At 43.6% G+C, this 23,374-nt stretch overlaps 1 protein-coding gene across 1 annotated transcript in view; it reads left to right on the forward strand.

The window, feature by feature from the left end:
- The first annotated feature begins 6,060 nt into the window (after positions 1–6,060).
- Positions 6,061–23,374, forward strand: part of B4GALT5 (beta-1,4-galactosyltransferase 5) — an 83,443-nt gene continuing 66,129 nt past the window's right edge. The window contains exon 1 of the mRNA XM_008014462.3: positions 6,061–6,333. Coding sequence (XP_008012653.1) covers positions 6,219–6,333 — 115 coding nt within the window. The 5' untranslated portion in view covers positions 6,061–6,218. The remainder of the gene's footprint in view (positions 6,334–23,374) is intronic.

The following is a 23,374-nucleotide window of genomic DNA, read 5'->3' on the forward strand; positions in this document are numbered from 1 at the left end:
AAGCAAAAATCTAAACTCGGTGTGGTGGCCCATGCCCGTAGTCCCAGCTACTCAGGAGGCTGAGGCAGGAGGATCGATTGAGCCCAGGAGGTTGATGCTGCAGTGAGCTGTGATCATACCACTGCACCCCAGCCTGGGCGACAGAGGGAGACCCTGACTCAAAAAAAAAAAAAAAAAAAATTCTAAATATTTCCTCAGTGGAACATATGAATATTCACATTAAGTGGCATAATGATTATAAATAGCTTTCTGTCTATTCAGGTCAGGTTTTGCCACTAAAGAAGTTCAAATCAGGTCAGATCTTGCTGCTAAATAAATTATAAAAAGCCTTCCATTTTTAGGTTTCCTACAATTTGAATTGTGGCTAAGGATTTATGGACCAGTATGAGGAAAAAATTGGAACAAACTTAAATAGACATCATTAGGAAAAAGGATTTTAAAAGGTGAGGCCAAGTTATATGATGAAATATTACACAGCAGTGAAAATGAATAAACTTGAGCTACATGTATCATTATGGAAATATAAAAATAATGTCAGGAGAAAGCAAGTTGCAGAAGAGTATATTTATGATAAGTAAGGATAGGCCAGGTTTTCTGTATTAAAAATAGCCCCTGGCCTGGTGCGGTGGCTTATGCCTATAATCCCAGCACTTTGGGTGGCCAAGGTGGGCGGATCACTCGAAGTCAGGAGTTGGAGACCAGCATGGCCAAGATGGTGAAACCCTGTCTCTACTAAAAATACAATAATTAGCTGAGCATGGTTGTGCACGCCTATAGTCCCAGCTACTTGGGAGTCTGAGGCAGGAAAATCACTTGAACCCAGGAGGCAGAGGTTACAATGAGCCGAGATCATGCCACTGTACTCCAGCCTGGGCAACAGAGCAAGACTTGTCTTAAAAAAAAAAAAAAAAAAAAACCCTATATCTCAGAGGCTTTATTTATTGCTCATGCTACATGTCATTATTGGCCAAATGGAGTTGGGAGCATCTCCTGCTCATTCTAGAACTCAGTTGGTGGGCGACTGCTCTGAAGAACATTGATGGTTATTTGATAGAAGGAAAAGTAGGGAGAAGGATACCCTGGCTGTTTTTTATTTTTATTTTTTTTCTCAAGACGGAGTTTTGCTCTTTGTTGTCCATGCTGGAGTGCAGGGGCATGATCTCGGCTCACTGCAACCTCTGCCTCCCAGATTCAAGCAATTCTCTGTCTCAGCCTCCTGAGTAGCTGGAATTACAGGTGCCCGCCACCATGCCTGGCTAATTTTTGTATTTTTAGTAGATATGGGGTTTCACCATGTTGGCCAGGCTGGTCTCGAACTCTTAACTTCAGGTGATCCGCCCATCTTGGCCTTCCAAAGTGCTGGGGTTACAGGCTTGAGCCACTACGCCCTGCTGTATTGTCTTCTTTATGTGTTTGATTTCAGCCAGCCTGCAATTGGGTGCTGACAAGCACAAGAGGCCCCACTTGTTCTCTCCTGAGATTTCACCAAGGACCTCCCTTTCTTTAGGCCACTACTCTGTGCTAAAACATTCAAGGGCTCTGTATGGCTCACAGGAAAAAGTTAAGAACAGTTAAGTGCTCCCATGGATTGAGCACTTCCTACATATCAGGCATTTTATAGAGATATTATTTGTAATCTGTGCACAATCCTAGAAAGAAGGAACTGTCTGATCTCCATTTTACAGATGCTGAAATGGAGTCTCCGAGAGGCGAAGTGACTTGCCAAGATGACAGAGTGAGGGCAGGGAGGAAGGAAGACTGGTGGCTAGATCTGTCTGATTTCAGGGCCCATGTTGAGCCACAGGATCAGGCCACACTCCTCCAGCCTCACCCCTCACCTCTTTCTTTTCCTTGGCAGGACTAACTGCTCCAACCAGGCAGGCCTCTTCTCACTGCCCCTTGAGCAAACCTGTCTCAATGTCCCTTCAAAGACCATCTAGAATCTCACAGGACGCCTTTCCCTACTGCCAGCCATGCTGAGTCCTGCCCTTATGACAGTGTCCCCCAGTTAGTCACTTTCCTGTCGGTCATATGTCACTAGGCTGCAAGAATGTCTTAGTCATCTTTGCATCTGCCATGCCCAGCACACACTCACTGCACACCTGTCATCCTTCAACAATTATTCAGCGCCCACTGGCTGCTGAGCACTGCGCTAGGTGCAAGGATACAGCAGAGAGTGAAACCAAATCTCTGCTCTTGGGAAGTTTATGTTCTGATCTGGGAGATGAAAATGAACAAGTAAATCCGTACATGTATAGTCGAATGTCAGGGGGATAAAAAGTGCTATGGAGAAAAATCAGGCTGAGGAAGGATATGGATAGAGAGTGCTGGGATGGGGAGAGGAAAGCTACTTTAGAGGAAAGGTCTTTTTGAGAAGGTAACATTTGAGCAGAGATTAGAATACAGTGAGTTTGTCTGAGGAACTGAACAGTTAAATGAATACATAATAAATGCATGCTTTAGTGAGTTGGAAACCTAACTTGGAGATGAAAAAGGGGTGTGGAGGAAGGAGTTTGAGGTAGGGATGCTTAGATCACCTGACATCTTTCTTTTTCTTCCATCTAAAAACATAAACGGCCGGATGTGGTGGCTCACGCCTGTAATCCCAGCACTTTGGGAGGTCGAGACAGGCGGATCACCTGAGGTCGGGAGTTCGAGACCAGCCTGACCAACATGGTGAAACCCTGTCTCTACTAAAAATGCAAAATTAGCTGGGCGTGGTGGTGCTCGCCTGTAATCCCAGCTACTTGGGAGGCTGAGGCAGGAGAATCGCTTGAACCTGGGAGGTGAAGGTTGCTGTGAGCGAAGATTGTGCCATTACACTCCAGCCTGGGCAACAAGAGCGAAACTCTATCTGAAAAACAAAAACAACAAACAAACAAAAAACCCATAACCAGTTTGTTTATTTATTTATTTTTGAGATGGAGTCTTGCTCTGTTGCCCAGGCTGGAGTGCAGTGGTGTGATCTCAGCTCATTGCAACCTCCACCTCCAGGGTTCAAGCGATTCTTGTGCCTAATTTTTGTGCAAAATTTTTGTATTTTGCTTTTTTTGTTTTTTGAGATGGAGTCTCACTCTGTTGTCCAGGCTGGACAACAGGCTGGTGTGCAATGGCACGATCTCGGCTCACTGCAACCTCTGCCTCTCCCTCCCAGGTTCAAGCAATCCTCCTGCCACAGCCTCCCGAGTAGCTGGGAATACAGGCACATACCACCACGCCCAGCTACTTTTTGTATTTTTTAGTAGAGATGGGGTTTCATGATATTAGCCAGGCTGGTCTCAAACTCCTGACCTCAAGTGATCTGCCTGCCTCAGCCTCTCGAAGTGGTGGGATTACAGGTGTGAGCCACTCACTGTACCTGGCCTAAAACATAACCAATTTATTTTGATGCCTTATTATTTTAGATAGGTCAGAAGTAGAGATTGATCATTGGTACATAGTTTAGATGTAGGAAGGTTTCTCTTTCTCTGTCCAGAATAGACTGGATATTACAGAATGTTATGGTATAATTGTTAATTCTCTTAATATTACTGTGGTTCTGAAGGATAATGTAATTTTCCTTAGGATTTGCTACTGAAGTATTAAGGCATGAAATATCAGTAAGGCAGCAACTTACTTTGTTTATTGTTTTTTGAGTCAGGGTGTCTCTCTGTCTCCCAGGCTGGAGTGTAGTGGCGCTATCTTGACTCACTGCAACCTCCACCTCCTGGATTTAAGAGATCCTCCCCCTCAGCCTCTCAAGTAGCTGGGACTATAGGCACACGCCATCACGCCCAGCTAATTATTTTGTATTTTTTGTGGAAATGGGGTTTTGCCATGTTGGCCAGACTGGTCTCAAACTCCTGAGCTCAAGCAATCCGTCCGCCTTTGCCTCCCAACGTGCTGGGATTACAGGCATAATCGCCCGGCCTACCTTTAATATTTAGCAAAAAATAAAAATTTTCAACATATGAATATAGATACATACATGTGGATAAATGATAAGAATGATCAAATCCAGGTGGGGAGTGTGTGGATGATGCTTCTACTATTCTTTCAACTTTTCTATATGTTTGAAAATGTTTCATAGGTATGAGGGTTGGGAGGGGCCGTTGTGTGGGCCAACCAAGTATTTGTAAGTTAAATCATTCCAGCTAGTCTGGGATTTCTGGTCCAGGGCCTTACCTGCACTATTTCATCTAATCCACATCACATCCCTGTGGGGTGGGCAGCACTGGGTCTGGTTCACAGGTGATGAATAGAAAAGCTCAGAGAGGTAAGTGACTTTCCAGAGCCAGGAGAGGCCAAGCCGAGATTTGAACTCACATCTATCTGAGTCAAAATTTTCTGCTTTCCTTTTTTGTTGTTTAAGCCTCTTCTCTTCCACCATACCATTCCCCAGGGGTATTGAATTAGGTGACAGCTAAGTGCACTTACTACGTGAACTTTGCATGTGTTACTTAAATTCTCACAACAACCTGAGGTTGCTAATAACCTCCTCCATTTTACCGAGGCACAGAGAGTTTAACTTGTGTTAACTCTAACACAAGTCACACAGCTAACAATGGAAAAGCTGGGAGTCAGAGAACCTGGGCAGTGTGGCTCTAGACTCCCCACTTAAAGGATCAAAGAAACACTGTAAAAAGTAGAAATCACTTTAGGAATATAAATCAGGATTATTTTTGATTCTCACAGAATCTCTGCAAAGTCCTCTCCCCTCCCTACTGCTTCCAGCATTCCAAGATAGTCCTCTAGTTTCAGATATGTCTACACCGGGGACACTGGCCTCCCCAGTCCAGCTCCTTGAAGCTACTGCTTTTTGCCATAAATTTCTAGGACTGTTCATTGCCTTCTGAGGTCCTTTGAGCTGATGCTGATCTGAAAGCATTTTTTTGGATATGGTCCCACACCCAGGTGATGGGGATAGGATACCGATTTGTCTGCGGGATAAGAATTAGAGGCCACACAGACTGCTGAGACAGTTACAACCTAGAGGTCATGGGCCTGACATGGGAGACAGGCTAGTTTTGATCTTAGCCCTTAATGCAAGGCTTGGGTGAATTGCCTTTCCATCCAGAAACCTCAGTTTCCTCACTTGTACAATAGCAATAATAACAACACACATGTCAAGACTAGTGGGGGAATTTCATGGCATTAGTAAAGTCCATGTTTCTCAGCAGAAGTCTAGAGACATTGACAATTGTTATCACTATGCTATTTCTGATACAGTAGGATGTGGACCCTAACTAGAGCTCCAAGTTCATCCCTACTTCCCCCACTACTTCACTGGATTTTAGTCATGTTGGCCTTCGATTCAACTCGGGGGCAGATCAGCCCTTTTCCCATCTCAGGGCCTTTGCACCTGCTGTTCCCCCTGGTATGACTGCTTTTTCCCCAGGTTATTCTAAAAAGCTGGCGCTTTCTCACCCTTTTATGTCTCAGCTCGTGTCACTGAGGCCTTTCTTGACCACTCCAGCCTGCCTGCAATACATCCTCCTGTTTTATCGTATTCATATATGTTACCAGTACCTGATATTACTAGTTGATTTGTTTCTTTTACCTCTCACATAATTTAAGTTTCAAGAAGACAGATTTTGATCGTTTTTTTCTCTGTAGCATGCCCAGCGCCAACAACTGTATCTGGCATTCAATAAATAAATGGTGAATTGAATAAATGAATGAATGAATGAGGGTGTATACCAGGCCGAACCCCCAAGCCTTTCAATCCCCACTCATCTGCTGCAGTGGGCAACGAGACGAGTCAGACTTTGTAGATGGTCCCTTGGCCCCCGAGATAGGGGCGAGCGAGCGCGGAGCACTTGGGAGACGTTCCCCGTAAGCCTGGGCGGTGGCCGCACTGGGAGAGGGGCTGTCGCCATTTGGCGATATTCCATGCGGGCTGCCGTGGGGGCCGGGCGAGGGTCGGCAGCGAGCGCAAGCGCGCGGATCTTTTGCGACGGTGCCCGGCGGCGCTGGCCCCGCCTCCCGCGCGTGCGCCCCGCCCCGCCCCCGCCGCTGCGCCCGCTCGGGGCCGCTCTGGCCCCCACCCGCTTCATGTGGCCCGGCCCGCGGCGGCCGGCGGCTGGGAGCGGCGAGGCGGCGGCGGCGAGTGTCGGCCCGCGAGGCCCGGGAGGCGGTGGCCGAGGCCCAGGCGGTGGCGGCGGCGGCCCAGGAGGCGGCGGACGGGGAGCGGCGGGAGCAGGCCCGGCCCGGCTCTCGAGCGGCCGCCCGGCTGCAGCATGCGCGCCCGCCGGGGGCTGCTGCGGCTGCCGCGCCGCTCGCTGCTCGCCGCGCTCTTCTTCTTTTCTCTCTCGTCCTCGCTGCTCTACTTCGTCTATGTGGCGCCTGGCATAGGTAGGAAGGGGGTTTGGGACCCCGTCGGCTGCCGCTCTGGCCTTGAGGGACCCGGGGAATCCCCGCCCCTCCTGGGGGCCCCGGCCGGGAGGCGGCCTCCAGCCTGGTCCTCCGAAGACTCCGGAGTCCTGGCCCGGCTCTCGGGGACCCCAGGACATTCCTGTCCTCCGCACCCCAGCGAGCTCCCGGGACTCCTCTCCCGCGCCAGCCTCCGGCCCACCCCGCCCCTCATAACGCCGCCCTCGCGAACCGGACGGTGCCTTCACGCCCGCCCCTTGCTCCGGGACCCCCTTCCCGCTCTTGCCTCGCTGGAACTCCCACGTCCCGCTCCTCCGAGAACTCCCGCTTCCCCTTCCCGTCCCCGGGGTCTCCTGGAACCCCCATTCCCGGCATTCCCCGCACCCCAAGCCCCCGCGGCGCGCCCGCTCCTTGCAGAGCCCATGTGCCCGGGTCTCAGGCCGCCCCACCTTCTGGCTCCCATTCGTCCTCCCCCACTCCCCGTGACTCCATCGTTTCCTGCTCCCGTGAGCCCCCTCCCTCCCCTTTTTTCCACCACTTCCCCCATTACATCCACCTCCAGGTCCTCCGTAACTCACGTTCACTTCTTCAGTGGCCTGATCTCTCTGCCTGCCCGGTGGCACCCCCCTTCTCCTTACAGAGGTCCACCCCCATTCAGTCTCCTGCTAACCCCCTGTGCGTCCCATGCCTCTTCCCCATCTCCCCCTGCGCCCACCTCGCGTATCCACAAGGGCACATCCTTGTAACCTTTGCCCCCAGCCCCCCAGCCTTTCAGCCACAGCTTCTTTCTCAACTGAAGACCTGGAGAAAGGGGTGCTGTCTGTGTTCTCCTTTCTTCCACTTCTGCCCTCTCCTAGCCTTGCGGGTAGATAGTGGTTCATCAGTATTGGATAGTGCCTGCCCTGGGGACAAAGGGAAAGTTTAAATTGGCCCTAGAGAAGGGGATATGGCTGGGGCCTTTGGGAAATGGTACCAGGTGAGAAGGGGGAGCATGGAGGAAAGATGTAATGGGTACACCTTCTTTTCAAAGTCTTATCCTTTAAAGGAAAGGCAGTCTCTGGAGAAACTGACCCTGCCACCCCTCCCCCGCCCGCCTCAAGCATAGTCTTTTATAAGACCACAGGGCACCATTTAGGACAGGAAGAGATCAGAAGGAAAGACAGCATGATGGTTAAGAGTGGAGGACACAGAGGTCAGACTTGCATTCCAATCTCTGCCCTGTATGACCTTGGGCAGGTTACTAAGCCTTAGCTTTTCTCCTCTGTAAAATGGGAATATGCAGCCCAGTCTCATACGGTGTTAAGGATGGAAGTAGATACATGTTCTTTAAAAGCACTCACCACTGTACGTGATGCTTGAAGAGTTTTAAAAATAAGTAAATGCAGCTATTACATGTAACTTCCAGGAAGAAGGGAGTTAGGTGGAAGGCTTAAGGAATGTGTTTGCCTGACTTGGCATCACTATGAGGAAACCTCAGTTTATGGTGAAAAATGATCAGAAGATGCTGTTGGGGCAGGGGCAGGAAGAGTAAATTCTGCTAGAAACATGTTGGATTATATGGATTTTAGGAAAGGGTTGATGGTTTAGCTTTAGGGAAATGCCTTTTAGGATTGTAGCAGTAACTAGTGCTATTCTCTGTTGACCTGTCAACACAGAACTAGCTGAATAGAGAAATTTCCAGATAGAGCAGGAGATCGTCTCCTGATTATTTTTTAAAGCATATTTTACTTGTGGTTAATGTTGATGTTTTGAACTATCAACTAGATCTGGAAAGATAGAACAGGCAGCATCAGATTGCCCTGTTTACAAAGTGTCATAGGGAAAAGTGTCCCTCTAGGAAGGTATAATATGTGGCCTGATGGATTTGATGAGTAGATTGTAAAAGGGTTGCTGGCAGAACAAGAGCAGATAACTAATTAGTGGAATTAACTGAGAAAAGAGTTCATTAGCATGTTGGCTATTAGACTTTAATAAAAATGGGTGTGAAAAGATGGGATTTGGACCTAGCGGCAGTCCTAGAGCCGTAAGCCTTTTTTTCTCCTTTTGTGAAAGTGACAGGTACTTCTGGTCTGAGTCCATAAATCAACTATATCTAAATGGAATACTATATCTACTGGGATGGTAATCACCCTTTTGATAGAAAGGTTAGAAGCCAGATTCTCCAACAGAAATGGAACTTACCAATTTAATTAAGATTCCTCAACAGTAGATTTTTAGGTCAGTGGAACCCCTGTGTAAAGTGATGAGCTACTGCCATGCCTAGAATCCTGTATCACTGATAGCTGAAAAAGAGGCAGAGCAGTTACATTTTCACTAGTACTGTATCTCTTTGAATGTAAGCCTTCTGAAGGGGAATTCTACTTAGGATGGAAATTTTGTTCGTGGGAAAGGGGAACAATTAAAAAAGGATGTGGAGTAGTTACATTTAGCTGTTTGCCCTTCCTACTAATGATTTTTTTTTTTTTTTTTTTTGATACAATGTCTCGCTCTGTTGCCCAGGCTGGAGTGCAGTGATGATGCTCATAGCTTACTGCAGCCTTGATCTCCTGGGCACAAGCGATCCTCCTGCCTCAGCCTCCTGAGTAGGTGGGACTACAGGTACATGCCACCCTGCCTGGCTAACTTTTAAAACATTTTTTTTTTTGTGGAGACAGGATCTCACTATGATGTACAAGCTCTGTTGAAATTAAATTTTTCGAATGTCTAGCTTTGGACAGTGGGGTGGCAAATTTTTTCAAGGTTAAGGCAATCTGGGGAAATAAAAGGTTGGTTTGTGTTCCTTGGGATATGAAGACCTTATTTGAACAGTTATTAAAATGCGCTTAGAAAATAATATTAGATTGGCTGGACGCAGTGGCTCACGCCTGTAATCCCAGCACTTTGGGAGGCTGAGGTGGGTGGATCATGAGGTCAGGAGTTCAAGACCAGCCTGTCCAAGATGGTGAAACCCTGTCACTACTAAAAATACAAAAATTAGCTGGGTGTGGTGGCAGGTGCCTGTAATCCCAGCTACTCAGGAGGCTGAGGGAGGAGAATCGCTTGAACCCAGGTGGCAGAGGTTGCTGTAAGCCAAGATTGCACCACTGCACTCCTGTCTGGGCAATAGAGTGAGACTCTGTCTCAAAAAATAAAAATAAAAATAACATTAGGTTGAGCCATATGAAATTTCTGTTTTTTGCAGGACAAAAAGAGTTGCCTATCAGCAGTTTCATGTAGTTCACTTTAATAAATTTCCCAATGACAATTCTGCTCTCTGGCACAGTGGAAAGTGTTGGACTTGTATTTCCTTCTAGGTTTAACCTTTTCCAGTGCTTGCTTTTGATTTGCTTTGTATACCCTGTGGCTACGTTGTGCTCAAGGGCTAGAGATATCTTCACTCCAAGAATATATTACAATTATATTCAGAAATAGTAGACTTGAATTTGAAATAAGAAAAATCATGTAGCTATAAATGTTTTGAATTGTCCATATATACTGCCACCCAGCCAAAATTTTAGCCTAACCATTAACTTAGTATTTTTGAGATCTCATGCCACTTAATATGGGTGACCCATATTCTAAGAGCAAAGGAAACTTTTCTTGGACTTAAGAGTCATCTGTGAAATGGGGTACCATCTCACCTAGAAAATTGGATATGAGGAAAATTACTAAACAAGACTATTAATAGTGTGTTTGCAAAAAATATAAAGTGCCCTCAGCCATAATAATCCCATTTGATCCATTTAATATTTTAAAAGTATGGCTTCGTTGGGATTTTTTTTTTTTCTTTTAAGACGGAATTTCGCTCTTTTGCCCAGGCTGGAGTGAAGTGGCGTGATTTCGGCTCACTGCAACCTCTGCCCTCCAGGTTCAGGTGAGCCTCCCGAGTAGCTGGGGTTATAGGCGCTTGCCACCACCGGCCAATATTTGTATTTTTAGTAGAGATGGGGTTTTACCATGTTGGCCAGGCTTGTCTCGAACTCCTGACCTCAGGTGATTCACCCACCTCAGTCTCCTAAAGTGCAAGGATTACAGGCGTGAGCCACTGTGCCTGGCTGGGAGTTGTGTTTGTATTGTTAATTTTGGAAGTAGTGTTTTATGTTGGCAATTTAAAAGAAGGTTGGGACGGAAAGAGAGAGAGTGAAAGAAAGTGGTAGATTTGATAAAGAGCAAGGTAATAGTGTTGCAGAAAAATGTGATGTCCCTTCTCTTCAGCCTTCTACCCCGTAGCCTTTATGATTCTCGCTTATTTAATCACTTGTTTTATTTGCAATGTTGAAATATCCCTGTTCCCTTCAGAGTTCTGCAGAAAACTTTTGAACTTATTTATGACTCGCTAACTTAAAAAAAATCTGAGAGCTCAGAGCACTTCCATACTCCAGTCCGATCGGGTCTTTCAAAAGATAACAGAAGCGAGCTATTTATAAACATACATATGAAGTGCTGATTTAAAATCTTAATAAGTTTATGGTACCATCATATGGCAAGGTTGTGTAGAGATTACTGACCTTAGCAAATTGTTAAAACAGTTACCAGTTTCAAGAGAGGTGCCTCTGCATGGTTAGGGGTAATTGTTTATGCATTGATGACTTTCTTTTTTTTTAGATGGAGTCTCGCTCTGTTGTCCAGGTTAGAGTGCAGTGGCACAATCTCAGTTCACTGCAACCTCCACCTCCTGGGTTCAAGCAATTCTCCTGCCTCAGCCTCCTGAGTTGCTGGGATTATAGGTGCCCGCCACCACACCCAGCTAATTTTTGTATTTTTAGTAGAGACGGGGTTTCACCATGTTGGTCAGGCTGGACTCGAACTCCTGACCTCGTGATCCGCCCACCTCGGCCTCCCATAGTGCTCCAGTTACAGACGTGAGCCACCGTGCCTGGCCGATGACATTTTATTAATTGAAATTCTGTTCTACATTTAAACTAATTTTTCTCTTTCCTTGATTACTGAAGAAAGAAGATGGGGAATGATTTTGACATTTTTGGCCTACTTAGTTCCAAGAGAAGTTTGATTTATGGCTGGCTTTTGGAAGGCAGGAGCCAGTAATTCTAATCTTACCTCTTTCGACCAAATGACCGTGAGCAAGTCACTTGATTTCAATGACCTGATACTTTCAAAAAAACCCAAAGCCATTTGAAAAACTAGAACTGCATCTTAGTCAATCTTTCAGTGAATGTTTAAGAAATCATACCTCAATAAAGCTAGTAAGATGCTTTTATATATAAAAAGTTGATAATTCATTTACATTCTGTATAAACATTGGTCCTAAGATTTTAATTTATTTTTATTTTTATTTTTTTATTTTTTGAGACAAAGTCTCGCTCTGTCACCCAGACTGGAGTGCAGTGGCGTGATCTTGGCTCACTGCAGCCTCCGCTGCCTGCTTCAAGCGATCCTCCTGCCTCAGCCTCCCAAGTAGATGGGATTATAGGCACCCACCACCATGCCCAGCTAATTTTTTTTGTATTTTTAGTAGAGACGGGGTTTTGCCATGTTGACCAGGCAGATTGGTCTCGAACTCCTGACCTCAGATGATACGCCCACCTCAGCCTCCCAAAGTGCTGGGATTACAATTATGAGCCACCATGCCCAGCCATTCCTAAGATTTTAGACAAAAAAAAAAAAAAAGACTGGGCAAGGTGGCTCATGCCTGTAATCCCAGCACTCTGGGAAGCCAAGATGGGTGGATTCCTTGTGTCCTGGACTTCAAGATGATCCTGGGCAACATAGTGAAATCCCATCTCTACTAAAAATACAAAAAATTAGTTGGATGTGGTACATGCCTGTAATCCCAGCTACTCAGGAGGCTGAGGTGGGAAGATCACCTGAGCCTGGGAGGTCGAGGCTGTGATGAGCCATGATTGCACCACTGCATTCAGTCTGGATACTCAGAACCTGTCTCCAAACAAACGAAAAGGATTTTAGAGAAGATACATGTTTTATATAATCAAATACAACTTTTCCTAATAACCACAGGAAAATTTCAGATTTCCCCCACTCAAGTATAGTCTGAAAATAACCTTTATTTTTCCTGACATGAAAAAGCCCTCTGAATCCCTCAGCACACTCAGTTTCTGAGATTTTTAGAACAAAATACATATGGGGAAATGAGGGTCACTTCAGTTTAGAAAATTGAAGAGCCTTATCCTGTTAAGGACACCTTTTTTCCCCTCCTAAGCCTCATGCACTCTTGTGCACATATTAGAGTATAGTGTTGTCCATTCTTCTTGGGAGAAAGCCGTATTTGGAGAACAGCTTGATGTTATAGAAGTAAACAGCACCACTTTTGACCGGGACTTTGGTGATGTTTTATGTTCTCTTTGTGGAGTTTTTGCTGTATTGGAGGCCAGGTCTTGGGTTTGGAGTTGAAATTTTCTTTAGTAGTAGAAATATGTTGGTTTTGGATAGTCTCAGCCATTCAAACAGTATTAATTACTGTTCCAGGATACCTAGAGCCGGCAGATAATTCTGTTCCAGCATCGACTCCCCCCACCCCAGCTGAATAGGCCAGTGGGAACCGTGCATAATCACCAGGAAAGAGGGGCTCTGTGTTGCCATGCCTCTTTAGAGCTCTCTGAGAGAGTAGAAATTCCAAAGCAGCAGAAGGCCGGAATACAGCTGACTTCTTGCTTCCCTAAATTTTGCTGCTTTTTGGATCTTGGAAGTATGTTGGGCACATCTAATCACATGAGGCAAAGAAAAACCTTAGCACATAAGTGAGCAATGTAATGCTGCTAAGGCCTGTCAAAAAAATAGAGAAAAAGGGAGGTTACCATTGGCCAAGATAACAGATAATCGTAAGCAAGCAGGTTGGGTGTGGGCTGAAGAGAAGAGGCAGGCCTGTGTGCACTGTCGGGAAAAGGGCAGCTGTTTTTCACTTTCTGGTAGTAGTCAGTAAAGGTATGCTTGCCTTTACACACAAGCTATGTTTTGTAGAAAATCGTGAGGAAAAATTAATGGGATTTTAGGATCCACTTAAAATCCTGGAGCTACCCAGGTACCCAGCATTTGAGTGTCATGTTATCGGTTATGGGAGATCTTTGAATTCTAAACTTTTGACTACATCTCTCATTTTATTTTATTTATTTATTTATTTATTTTTGAGATGGAGTTTCGCTCTTGTTGCCCAGACTGGAGTGCAATGGCGTGATTTCGGCTCACCGCAACCTCCACCTCCCAGGTTCAAGTGAATCTCCTGCCTCAGCCCCCCTAGTAGCTGGGTTTACAGGCATGCACCACCACGCCTGGCTAATTTTATATTTTTAGTAGAGATGGGGTTTCTCCATGTTGGTCAGGCTGGTCTTGAACTCCTGATCTTAGGTGATCTGCCCGCCTCAGCCTCCCAAAGTGCTAGGATTACTGGCATGAGCCACCGCGGCTGGCTACATCTCTCATTTTATAGATGATCATATAAGTCAAGTTGAGTCATTAACTTGCCCAAAATTGAGAATTATTAAGATATTCTTGAAGCACATACAATACGATTGAAAAGAGGTCTAGGTTCAGATCAGCTCGGAGTGGCAGATTCATTTTGTTTTGAAATAGAGGATACTACCTTTCTCAGGGTACTTGTGAGAATTAAGTAGAATACGCACATGAAAGGGCTTAGCACAGAGCTTGACACAAAGGTCTTTATGTTTATAATTTTTTTTTCTTTTGAGACGGAGTTTCGCTTGCTCTTGTTGCCAAGGCTAGAGAGTGCAGTGGTGCTCTCTTGGCTCACTGCAACCTCCGCCTCCTGGTTTCAAGCGACTCTCCTGCTTCAGCCTCCCAAGTAGCTGGGATTATAGGCGCCTGCCACCATGCCCAGCTAATTTTTTTTTTTTTTGTATTTTTAGTAGAGATGGGGTTTCACCATGTTGGCCAGGCTGGTCTCTTAACTCCTGACCTCAGGTGATCCATCTGCCTTGGCCTTCCAAAGTGCTTGGATCACAGGTGTGAGCCACTGTGCCCGGCCATATGATTCTTATTTATAACTGTAGGAGGTGCTCTCTTGGTCTCATGCTCATATTTAACTGAGAGTTAGGTTTGGGCTCCTGTCTGACTTTACCAATAACTAGGTGTGAATTTTTATTCCTGTTTTCTGTGAACTGAGGAGACTGGACTATTGTGCAGATTCTAGGGTCCCTTTCAGATCTAAAGTTTCATGATTCTGAGCATGTGTGAATTGAACCTTTGAAGTAAAGAAGGAATAATTTTGTCAAGTAAAGACACTGTCTTTTAAAGTTCTGATTTCCCATTGACTTCATCTCCTCCACAGAGTGCTGTGGTGAGAATGGTGACATGCTTGTGTGTAATCTTCAGACTTTATAGTTTCAGTCTTTGGGGTAAATGGCAAGGTCCCCGATGTGCAGTGCCATTACTTTTGGACATAAGCCTGGCAACTCCAGACTTGGTGTCTCTACACGGAAATCTGTCTTTGAAATCATTGTCACTAAGCAAGAGGGGGGGAAATTTGTGCTGTCTTGGTCAGAGGAAAGAAAATCAAAAAGAATTTTTGGAAATATCTTTGGGATGTTAAGACCATTTTTTCCTTTTTTTGTACCACTTTTTGTCCTGTGGGCTAATCCTTTTACATTTTGATCTGCTAAGCCAGTCCTTTCCTCTGGCTTCACGCTTCAGCTTTTAAGTGTGACATAGAGCCCCAGACTCATTACCTCAATCCTCTAGGTAGTTAGGTGTTAAATGAAAATGAATATTGCATTTGGATCCCCTAATTCTTTTCTCATGGTGCCTTTTATACTGAGGAGCATTCCGGCCCCTGCTGGTTGCATGAATTCAGTGTTTTCCCAAGCATGGGAATCACGTTAAATAATTTAGAGTGCTGCCCCTTCTCCAGTTCCTCCTTTTTTTCCTCTCCTTTTGTTAGTTTGAGTAAGTAGTTATTAGACCCTGGGTATTGTTCCTGTGCCTTTGCAGGTGACGGAGCTATCCAGGTACTTTGCAGCAGCCAGAAGCAAACCTGGTCATTGTTTCTGAGGCACCTTCGTTACTGTCATCAATTATGAACAGTTCTCTTAGGCGGTTAGTGGCCTAATTATGAAGATGAAAAATATTGTGGAGTATCGGATAACAGAAAGAATAGGTTGTAAGATAGCAGTGTTGTGTTTTTACATGTCAGTGGATCCAGGGTATGCTAGTGAGCACAACTGTTTATTATTTTTCTTAAAAAGTTATAGGATATTTAAATATCAGTAGAGAAGTAACTTTTTCCACCCCCTCCCAAGTAATCCTAAAAGTATGGATAATCGACATTTAAACCTTCTTCTTAATTCTCCTTGTTGAACAATCATAAGCTTGGAAAGATGGAGAGACAAGGTTATTTTTTCCTCACAGAGCTGCTCATTATCCCATTTTAAGTTCTACTTTCAGGAACCAAGCCTAAATTGTATTCATGATCAGGATGTATATATTTGATGATTGGTAGACTTGGCTGGTGAAGGTCATAAGATAGTGTTTTCCTAAATACTGTGTTGTGTCTCGCTTATATAATTGAAAAAGGAAAAAAATGTTTTATTCCTGTTCAGAAAAATGACAGAATTGCCAACCTAAGGAAGTCAAACCAGATAGACCAAAAATGATAGTAGACTGGCTTTAGGATTCATGATACAGTTATTTTGAATCTGTATTTTTTTTTTTCTGAGATGGAGTCTCACTCAGTCGCCCAGGCTGGAGTGCAGTGGTGCAATCAGGGCTCACTGCAACCCCTGCTTCCTGAGTTCATGTGATACTCCTGCCTCAGCCTCCTGAGTAGCTGGGATTACAGGCGAGTACCACGACACCTGGCTATTTTTTTTTGGTATTTATTTATTTATTTTAGTAGAGATGGGGCTTTGCCATGTTCCCCAGACTGGTCTCGAACTCCTGACCTCAGGTGATCCACCCGCCTCGGCCTCCCAAAGTGTTGGGATTACAGGCGTGAGCCACCATGCCCGGCTGAATCTGTGTGTTTTAAATAAGAGCATTTAATCCTTTAACTTTTTTAGAAAAACTCATTTGATCCATAGCCTCATAATCTATATAGTCATGAGAGGGAATTTTTCTGGATTGTAATTTTCTTGTGCCTAGGATGATGCCCAGCATGTTGTATGTACTTAAATATTTAATGAAATGAAAGTTAAGAAACTATTGTCTGGGCAGACCAGCCTCTTGGTTGTTGGACTGCATTTACTGGGGAAAGGAACGAATTAATCCTGATTTTGAAGTGACTGAATTTTCTCCAAATCTACTTTGTACTTTTTTTCTTCTTTTGGTGGTAAAATACAAAATTTGCCATGTATCTGTTTTGGTAATTTAAGTAATTTAGTGTACAGTTTAGTGGCATAAATTACATTCACAATGTTATGCAGTAATCACTTTTTTTTTTTTTTTTTTGAGACAGAGTCTTGCCCAGGCTGGAGTGCAGTGGCGCGATCTCAGCTCACTGCAAGCTCCACCTCCCGGGTTCACGCCTTTCTCCTGCCTCAGCCTCTCCAGTAGCTGGGACTACAGGCGCCCGCCACCACGCCCAGCTAATTTTTTTGTATTTTTAGTAGAGATGGGGTTTCACCGTGTTAGCCAGGATGGTCTTGATCTCCTGATCTCATGATCTACCCACCTCGGCCTCCCAAAGTGCTGAGATTACAGGCACGAGCCTCTGCGCCTGGCCAGTAATCACTATTTTTTAGGTTTTTTGTTTGTTTGTTTGTTTTGTTTTTCGTTTTCTTGAGATGGACTCTCACTCTGTTGCCCATGCTGGAGTGCCGTGGCACGATCACAGTTCACTGCAACCTCCACCTCCTGGGTTCAAACGATTCTTGTGCCTCAGCCTCCCAAGTAGGTGGGACTACAGGCACACACCACCACGCCCGGCTAATTTTTGTAGTTTTAGTAGAGACGGGGTTTCACCATGTTGGCCAGAACTGGTCTCAAACTCCGGACCTCAGGTGATCTGCCTGCCTTGGCCTCCCAAAATGCCAGGATTACAGGTGTGAGCCACCGCGCCTGGCTGGGTGTTTAATTTTTAATTGTTTTTCTTTTTAAAAATGTTATAATGCTTTTTTTTTTCTTCATACTAGAGACAGGGTCTCCCTGTGTTGCCTAGGCTGGTGTCGAACTCCTGAACTCAAGCAATCTTCTTGCCTTGGCCTCCCTCCTTGGCTGGAGTGTAATGGTGTGATCCGGACATCCCAGACTCAAGTGATCCTCCTGCCTCAGCTTCCCAACTAGCTAGGATTACAGGCATGAGACATCATGTCTGGCCTCAGCCTTATTTTTCAACATTTCTTATTTCCAAAATATTTTAGCACCCTAAACAGAAACTGTTCTTGTTAAGCAATAACTCTCACAACATTTGTCATTTTTATGTTTTTTGTTTGTTTGTTTGTTTGTTTTCATAGACACTCCGGCAGTTGTGAAATGGTGTTTCATGAATGTGTGTGTGTGGTTTTTTTTTTCCTTAAATGAGTCATAATGGTTTTGATGTGCATTTCTTTAATGAGGAATGACCATTTGCATATTTCATTTGGAGAAATGGTGATTCAGGTCCTTTGTTCATTCTTAAATTGGGTGTCTTTTTGTTGTTGAGTTGTTAGGAGTTTTGTTTTTGTTTTTGTTTTTGAGACAGGATCTCTCTGTGGCTCGCACTGGAGTGCAGTGGCTCGACCATGGCTCACTGCAGCCTCAACCTCCCAGGCTCAGCCTCCCAAGTAGCTGAGACCACCAGTGCGTGCCAACAAGCCCAGCTGATTTTTAAAGTATTTGTAGAGATGGGATCGCCCTATGTTGCCCAGGCCGGTCTCAAACTGCTGGGCTGAAGCCATCCTCCCACCTCAACCTCACAGAGTGCTGGGATTACAGGCATGAGCTGCCATGCCTGGCCTGTTAGGAGCTCTTTACGGATTCTGAGTAATATTAAACCTTTATCAGATACATGATTTATAAACATTTTCTATTCTGTGGGTTGTCTTTTCACTTTTGATAGTGTCCTTTGATGCACACAAATTTTTAATGAGGCCCAATTTACCTATTTTTTCTTTTGTTTATGCTTTTAAAATACACTACTTTGTAAATATTACCACTTACCTTTTGCTCCCTACAGTGTGCCCATTCTTTTTTCTGCCCATGAAGGTCTTAATAAGCTACTGATGTGATTTTTGAGAAAGCAGGAGTCATGTTTTTTTTTTTGTTTCTTTTGCCCTAACATGTTTAAGTTTGATGCTGTTTTCTTTATTTATTATTATTTTTATTTATATATTTAGATTCAGATTCAGCAGGTGACACAAGATTTATTTTTTGTCATACAGGAATGAAAAGACATGATAATTTCGAAGATAGGGAAAAGTAAATTTTGTTTGGTATTTTCTTTCTCTCTGTCTCTCTTTTTTTTTTTTTTTTTTTTTTTTTTTTAAAGGCAGAATCTTACTGTCACCCAGGCTGTAGTGCAGTGGCGTGATCTCAGCTCATTGTAGCCTCTGCCTCCCAGGTTCAAGTGATTCTCCTGTCTCAGCCTCCTGAATAGCTGGGGTTACAGGCGCATGCAACCACGCCCAGCTAATGTTTTTATTTTTGGTAGAGACAGGGTTTCACCATTTTGGTCAGGCCAGTCTTGAACACCAGATTTCTGGTGATCCACCTGCCTCGGCTTCCCAAAGTGCAGGGATTACAGGCATGAGCCACAATGCCCAGCCTGTTTGGTATTTTCTTAGCCCCAAATCTCCATTAACCAGCATCATTATGTTTTGGTGTTTAGTATTACGTAGTTACCATAAAGACCCTGAGGCATGACTTTGAGTTTGGTATTGTGGGTGGTTTTGTTTGTTTGTTTGTTTGTTTGTGTTTGCCTTCTGATTCTTTGAAAATTAGTAATGCTTTATTCACCAGAACATTCTGTTTCCCCGTCCCTTCCTCGTCCACAACACAGGCACAGGGTAGCAGGTGGTGAAGAGAAACAGGCTGCCAAGATGGTCCCTGGGTGACTAGAAGGGGTGTGATGTGCGCACAGGATTTTTTTTTCTATTATCCTTTATAACATCAGAAAATGATGTGAGATGCTGACAAATGAGGAAATAGAAAAATCTAACATGTAAAAGCTGCTGGACTCCCTCCCACAGCTCTGACTTAGTAAAATTTGGCAATTTGATACATATTTTTTTCTGATATCAGCTGAACTGCAAATGTATTTATCTAAACGTGAGTGATAAAAATGGTGATTAAAGGCGGGGTGGGTACTTAGAAAACTTTTATGTTCTGGTGCCTGTGATAAAAGAGAAAAAAATTACAAACTTGTCTTCGCATTTGCCTGATTTTGCTATTGTCTTATAGCTAAATTCATTATTCTCTTTGTAACACCCCTACAGTGTGCTAGACTTGAAGGGTACAGTGATGAACAAAGCAGACAGTGTATCGCTGTTATTTTTTAAGTCTTCTAAGGATCATGGCTTCACTTTAGTAAATTTTCAGTTTTGGGTAATTTTATATTTCTGGACAGATGTGTTTAATTGAGGGCCAATTCATCTGGTGTTCTCAGTTGGAGTTAACATTCCTTAATTGCTAGGAATAATAGTGAATACAGTAGTCACCCCCTTATCCAGAGTTTTGCTTTCTGCGGTTTCACTGAGGTCTGAAAATATTAAATGGAAAATTCCAGAAAGAATTCACAAATTTTAAATTGCGCACCATTCTGAGTGGTGTGATGAAATCTTTCACCATCCTGCTCTGTCCCCCTTTGTCTTGCCTGGGATGTGAGTCATTCCTTTGTCCTGCATATCCACACTGTATACACATTTAGTAGTTGTCTGGATTATCACATCATCATCATGGTGTCACAGTGCTTGTGTTCAAGTGATCCTTATTTTACTTTTATTACTTGTAATAGTTTTAAATTTTAATATTATGGCCAGGTGTGGTGGCTTATGCCTGTAATCCCAGCATTTTTGGAGGCCGAGGCTGGAGGATCGCTTAAGTCCAGGAGTTTGAGACCAGCGTAGGCAACCTGGGGGAAAACTTGTTTCTACAAAAATACAAATAACAATTAGCCAGGTGTGGTGGTACATGCCTGTAGCCCCAGCTACTTGGGATCGCATGAGCCTGGGAGTTTGAGGCAGCAGTGAGCTGTGATCACTCCAGCCTGGGCAACAGAGTGAGACTCTCTCAGAAAAATTAATTTTACTTAATTACTTTTATTATTGTTATAATTGTTCCATTTTGTTATTGTTGTTGTAAACCAAATTTTAAAATCATTTTTTTATTATATTTGTTGCAAACCAAAAAGTATCTGAGACAGGTCTCAATCTATTTAGAAGTTGATTTTACCAAGGTTAAGGGCATGTACCCAGGCCCAAGGTCTGTGCCTTTCTCCAAGGATGATTTTGAGGGCTTCAGTATTTAAAGGAGAAGAAATTTCTAGAAGGTGTGGGTCGATAACAGGCAAATGGTTGCATTCTTTTGAGTCTTTGTTAGCTGTTCACATGTGGTGGGTGAGGGTGGGGGGCGGCGGAGGAATAGTCCCTTATGCATTCATCTATAGCTCAGAGAATCTGCATTTTTACGTAAGATAAAATACACTTAACAGGGCAGAGGAAGCAATCAGATTATGCATTTGTCTCAGGTGAGCAGAGGAATGACTTTGAGTTCTGTGCTTTGTCCCATACCTGTGAAGATAAGCTGTCAATTTACATTGTCAGGGCGAAATTCAGCAAATCGTTGTAGGGTAAGGATCTTGAGGTCCACAAGGAATTACCTGTTGGGCAGATTGTGAGGGAGGTAGGTTTGCGTGATGCCGTTCCTACCTTGACTTTTCTCTTTGACTTAGTGAGTTTGGGGTCCCCAAGTTTATTTTCCTTTTACATTGTTGTTCATCTTTTACTGTGCCTAATTTATAAGTTAAACTTTACCATAGGTGTGTATGTATAGGAAAAAACAATGTATTTAGATTTGGTACTACCTGCAATTTCAAGCACCCTCTGGGGAATTCCAGAAAGTATCCCTTGAAGATAAGGGAGGACTACTGTATGATTCATAGCACAGTTTCAGATTAATCATGTCCGATGCAGTCAGATGCTTGATGGTTACATGGGGCCTGGTTTGTGGGCAGATGACTAGTGGGAGGTTTTTTTTGCCCATTTAGGATTCAAAATGGTTTTTAACCTTTTAAGTTACAATTAAGCACTTTGTGTCTTATACAGTATGTATACAATACAGTATGTATACAATAATGCTCTGAAATGGCTAATCATGAATGTATTAATGGTTTGTCTCTTACTGAAACCTGAAATCTAGATGAAGAAGTTGATAAACATAAGAAGGCAATCAGTACTGATTGTCATTGTCATCTACCCCAGTACATTCTAACTGGGGTAGATATAGTAATTCTTATATGTTGCTATTAACATTATTTCTGATTTTTGATTAGAAAAATATTTAGGTTAATGGCTTTCTTGTTGGTTTCAAATTTATGAGAAAAGCTATACCTTTATGTCTTGAATCTGCTCGCCAATCTTTCATTTGAGAGGTGGTTTTTGCTTAGGCTACGATAAATTGTTTCATCTTTTCTAAAGAGAGATGAGGAAGTATTTACTTTGTGAAATTGGAAAACCATGTGGTTAGTGTGGAAAGTAAGCGTGTTATTAATAAACAGCTAGTCTTGCGCTCCATACTATTGGATGGAAGGTGGAAATAACCTTGCCTCTATTGCTGAGATTAAAAAAATAAAAAGCTAGGCTACTACCCCACATCAATTGATGTCTGGTTGGGGCAGCTAGAATCCTTCATTGTATGGTTCATGCTTGTGTGTGTCTGAATGTGAGAGTGGGAGGAAGTTCAATGTTTTGGCTTTGGTGTGGGATTAACTTTCTCTTCCATTGTTGATTTGGCATACCTGACCTTTTCATTCTGGTTTAAAGTATTAGAAATCTTAAGATTTGTGTAAATTAGAAGATTGGGGTTTATTTGCATTTCATTTGGCACTAGGGAAAATTCACTTTAGGTAAGAGCTACTTTTTGGGTTGGCTTGATGTTCAAAACAGTTTTTTCCTTAAGAATTGCATTTTATTATGGCAATTTTCTTTTTTCTTTTCTTTCTTTCTTTCTTTTTTTTTTTTTGAGATGGAGTTTTGCTTTGTTCCCTAGGCTGGAGTGCAGTGCCATCATCTCAGCTCACTGCAACCTCTACTTCCTGGGTTCAGGCGATTCTCCCGCCTCAGCCTCCCGAGTAGCTGGAATTACAGGTGTATGCCACCACGCCCGGCTAATTTTTGTAGTTTTTACTAGAGACAGGGTTTCACCGTGTTGGCCAGGCTGGTCTCGAACTCCTGACTTCAGGTGATCTGCCCACCTCAGCCTCCCGAGTAGCTGGCATTATAGCCATGAGCCACCGAGCCCGGCTGGAAATTTTCAAACATATAAAAGTAAACTTAATAGTAAAGTATAATGGGACCCCATGAACAAAAGTGATTTTTTTAACCTCAAAAGCAGTGTCAGTTTATTTAATCAGGAAAAAAACCGAGCCTTAAAAGTCAGACTTTGCTAAAAGAAAACAGTATTTTTTTCACTGTCCTGAATATAACATTTAAGGAAATAGGATTTGGTCAGGTCTAGATAACATTTAATAATTTCAACTATGTTAGAGACAAAAGTAATTTTTGATGTGACCATGGACTTGTCATGAAAAATATAAAGGTAAAAGGGATTCCATCCCCCTTCCTCTAAACAGAAGGAACATAAGCACAGGTTTAGGTTAATTCATAACCTGGATTTTTAAAGCTTTTACATAGTTGGGTTTCATATTTGTTCAGATGTCTTACTAAACCAGGTATCTAAATGAGTGTTTTTCTGTTAAAAAACAAACAAACAAAACAAAACACATGTCCCCTTCCTCTTTGCCATCCCTTAATCACGGGGCTCCACTGGAATAGAGATGGGCGGATAAAGAAGGAAACTTAGTGGTAGCGACTCCAGTGAAGTGGTACGTGGTAGAGGAGGGTTGAAGCTGTTGATCGCAGTGATGTTCCTAGAGGATTTAAGCTTTCCCATTGTCCCATCCTTCATTTGAACCCTCAGAATGTAG

This window comes from Chlorocebus sabaeus, chromosome 2, assembly GCF_047675955.1.
Source record: "Chlorocebus sabaeus isolate Y175 chromosome 2, mChlSab1.0.hap1, whole genome shotgun sequence".
Classification (NCBI taxonomy): Eukaryota; Metazoa; Chordata; class Mammalia; order Primates; family Cercopithecidae; genus Chlorocebus; species Chlorocebus sabaeus.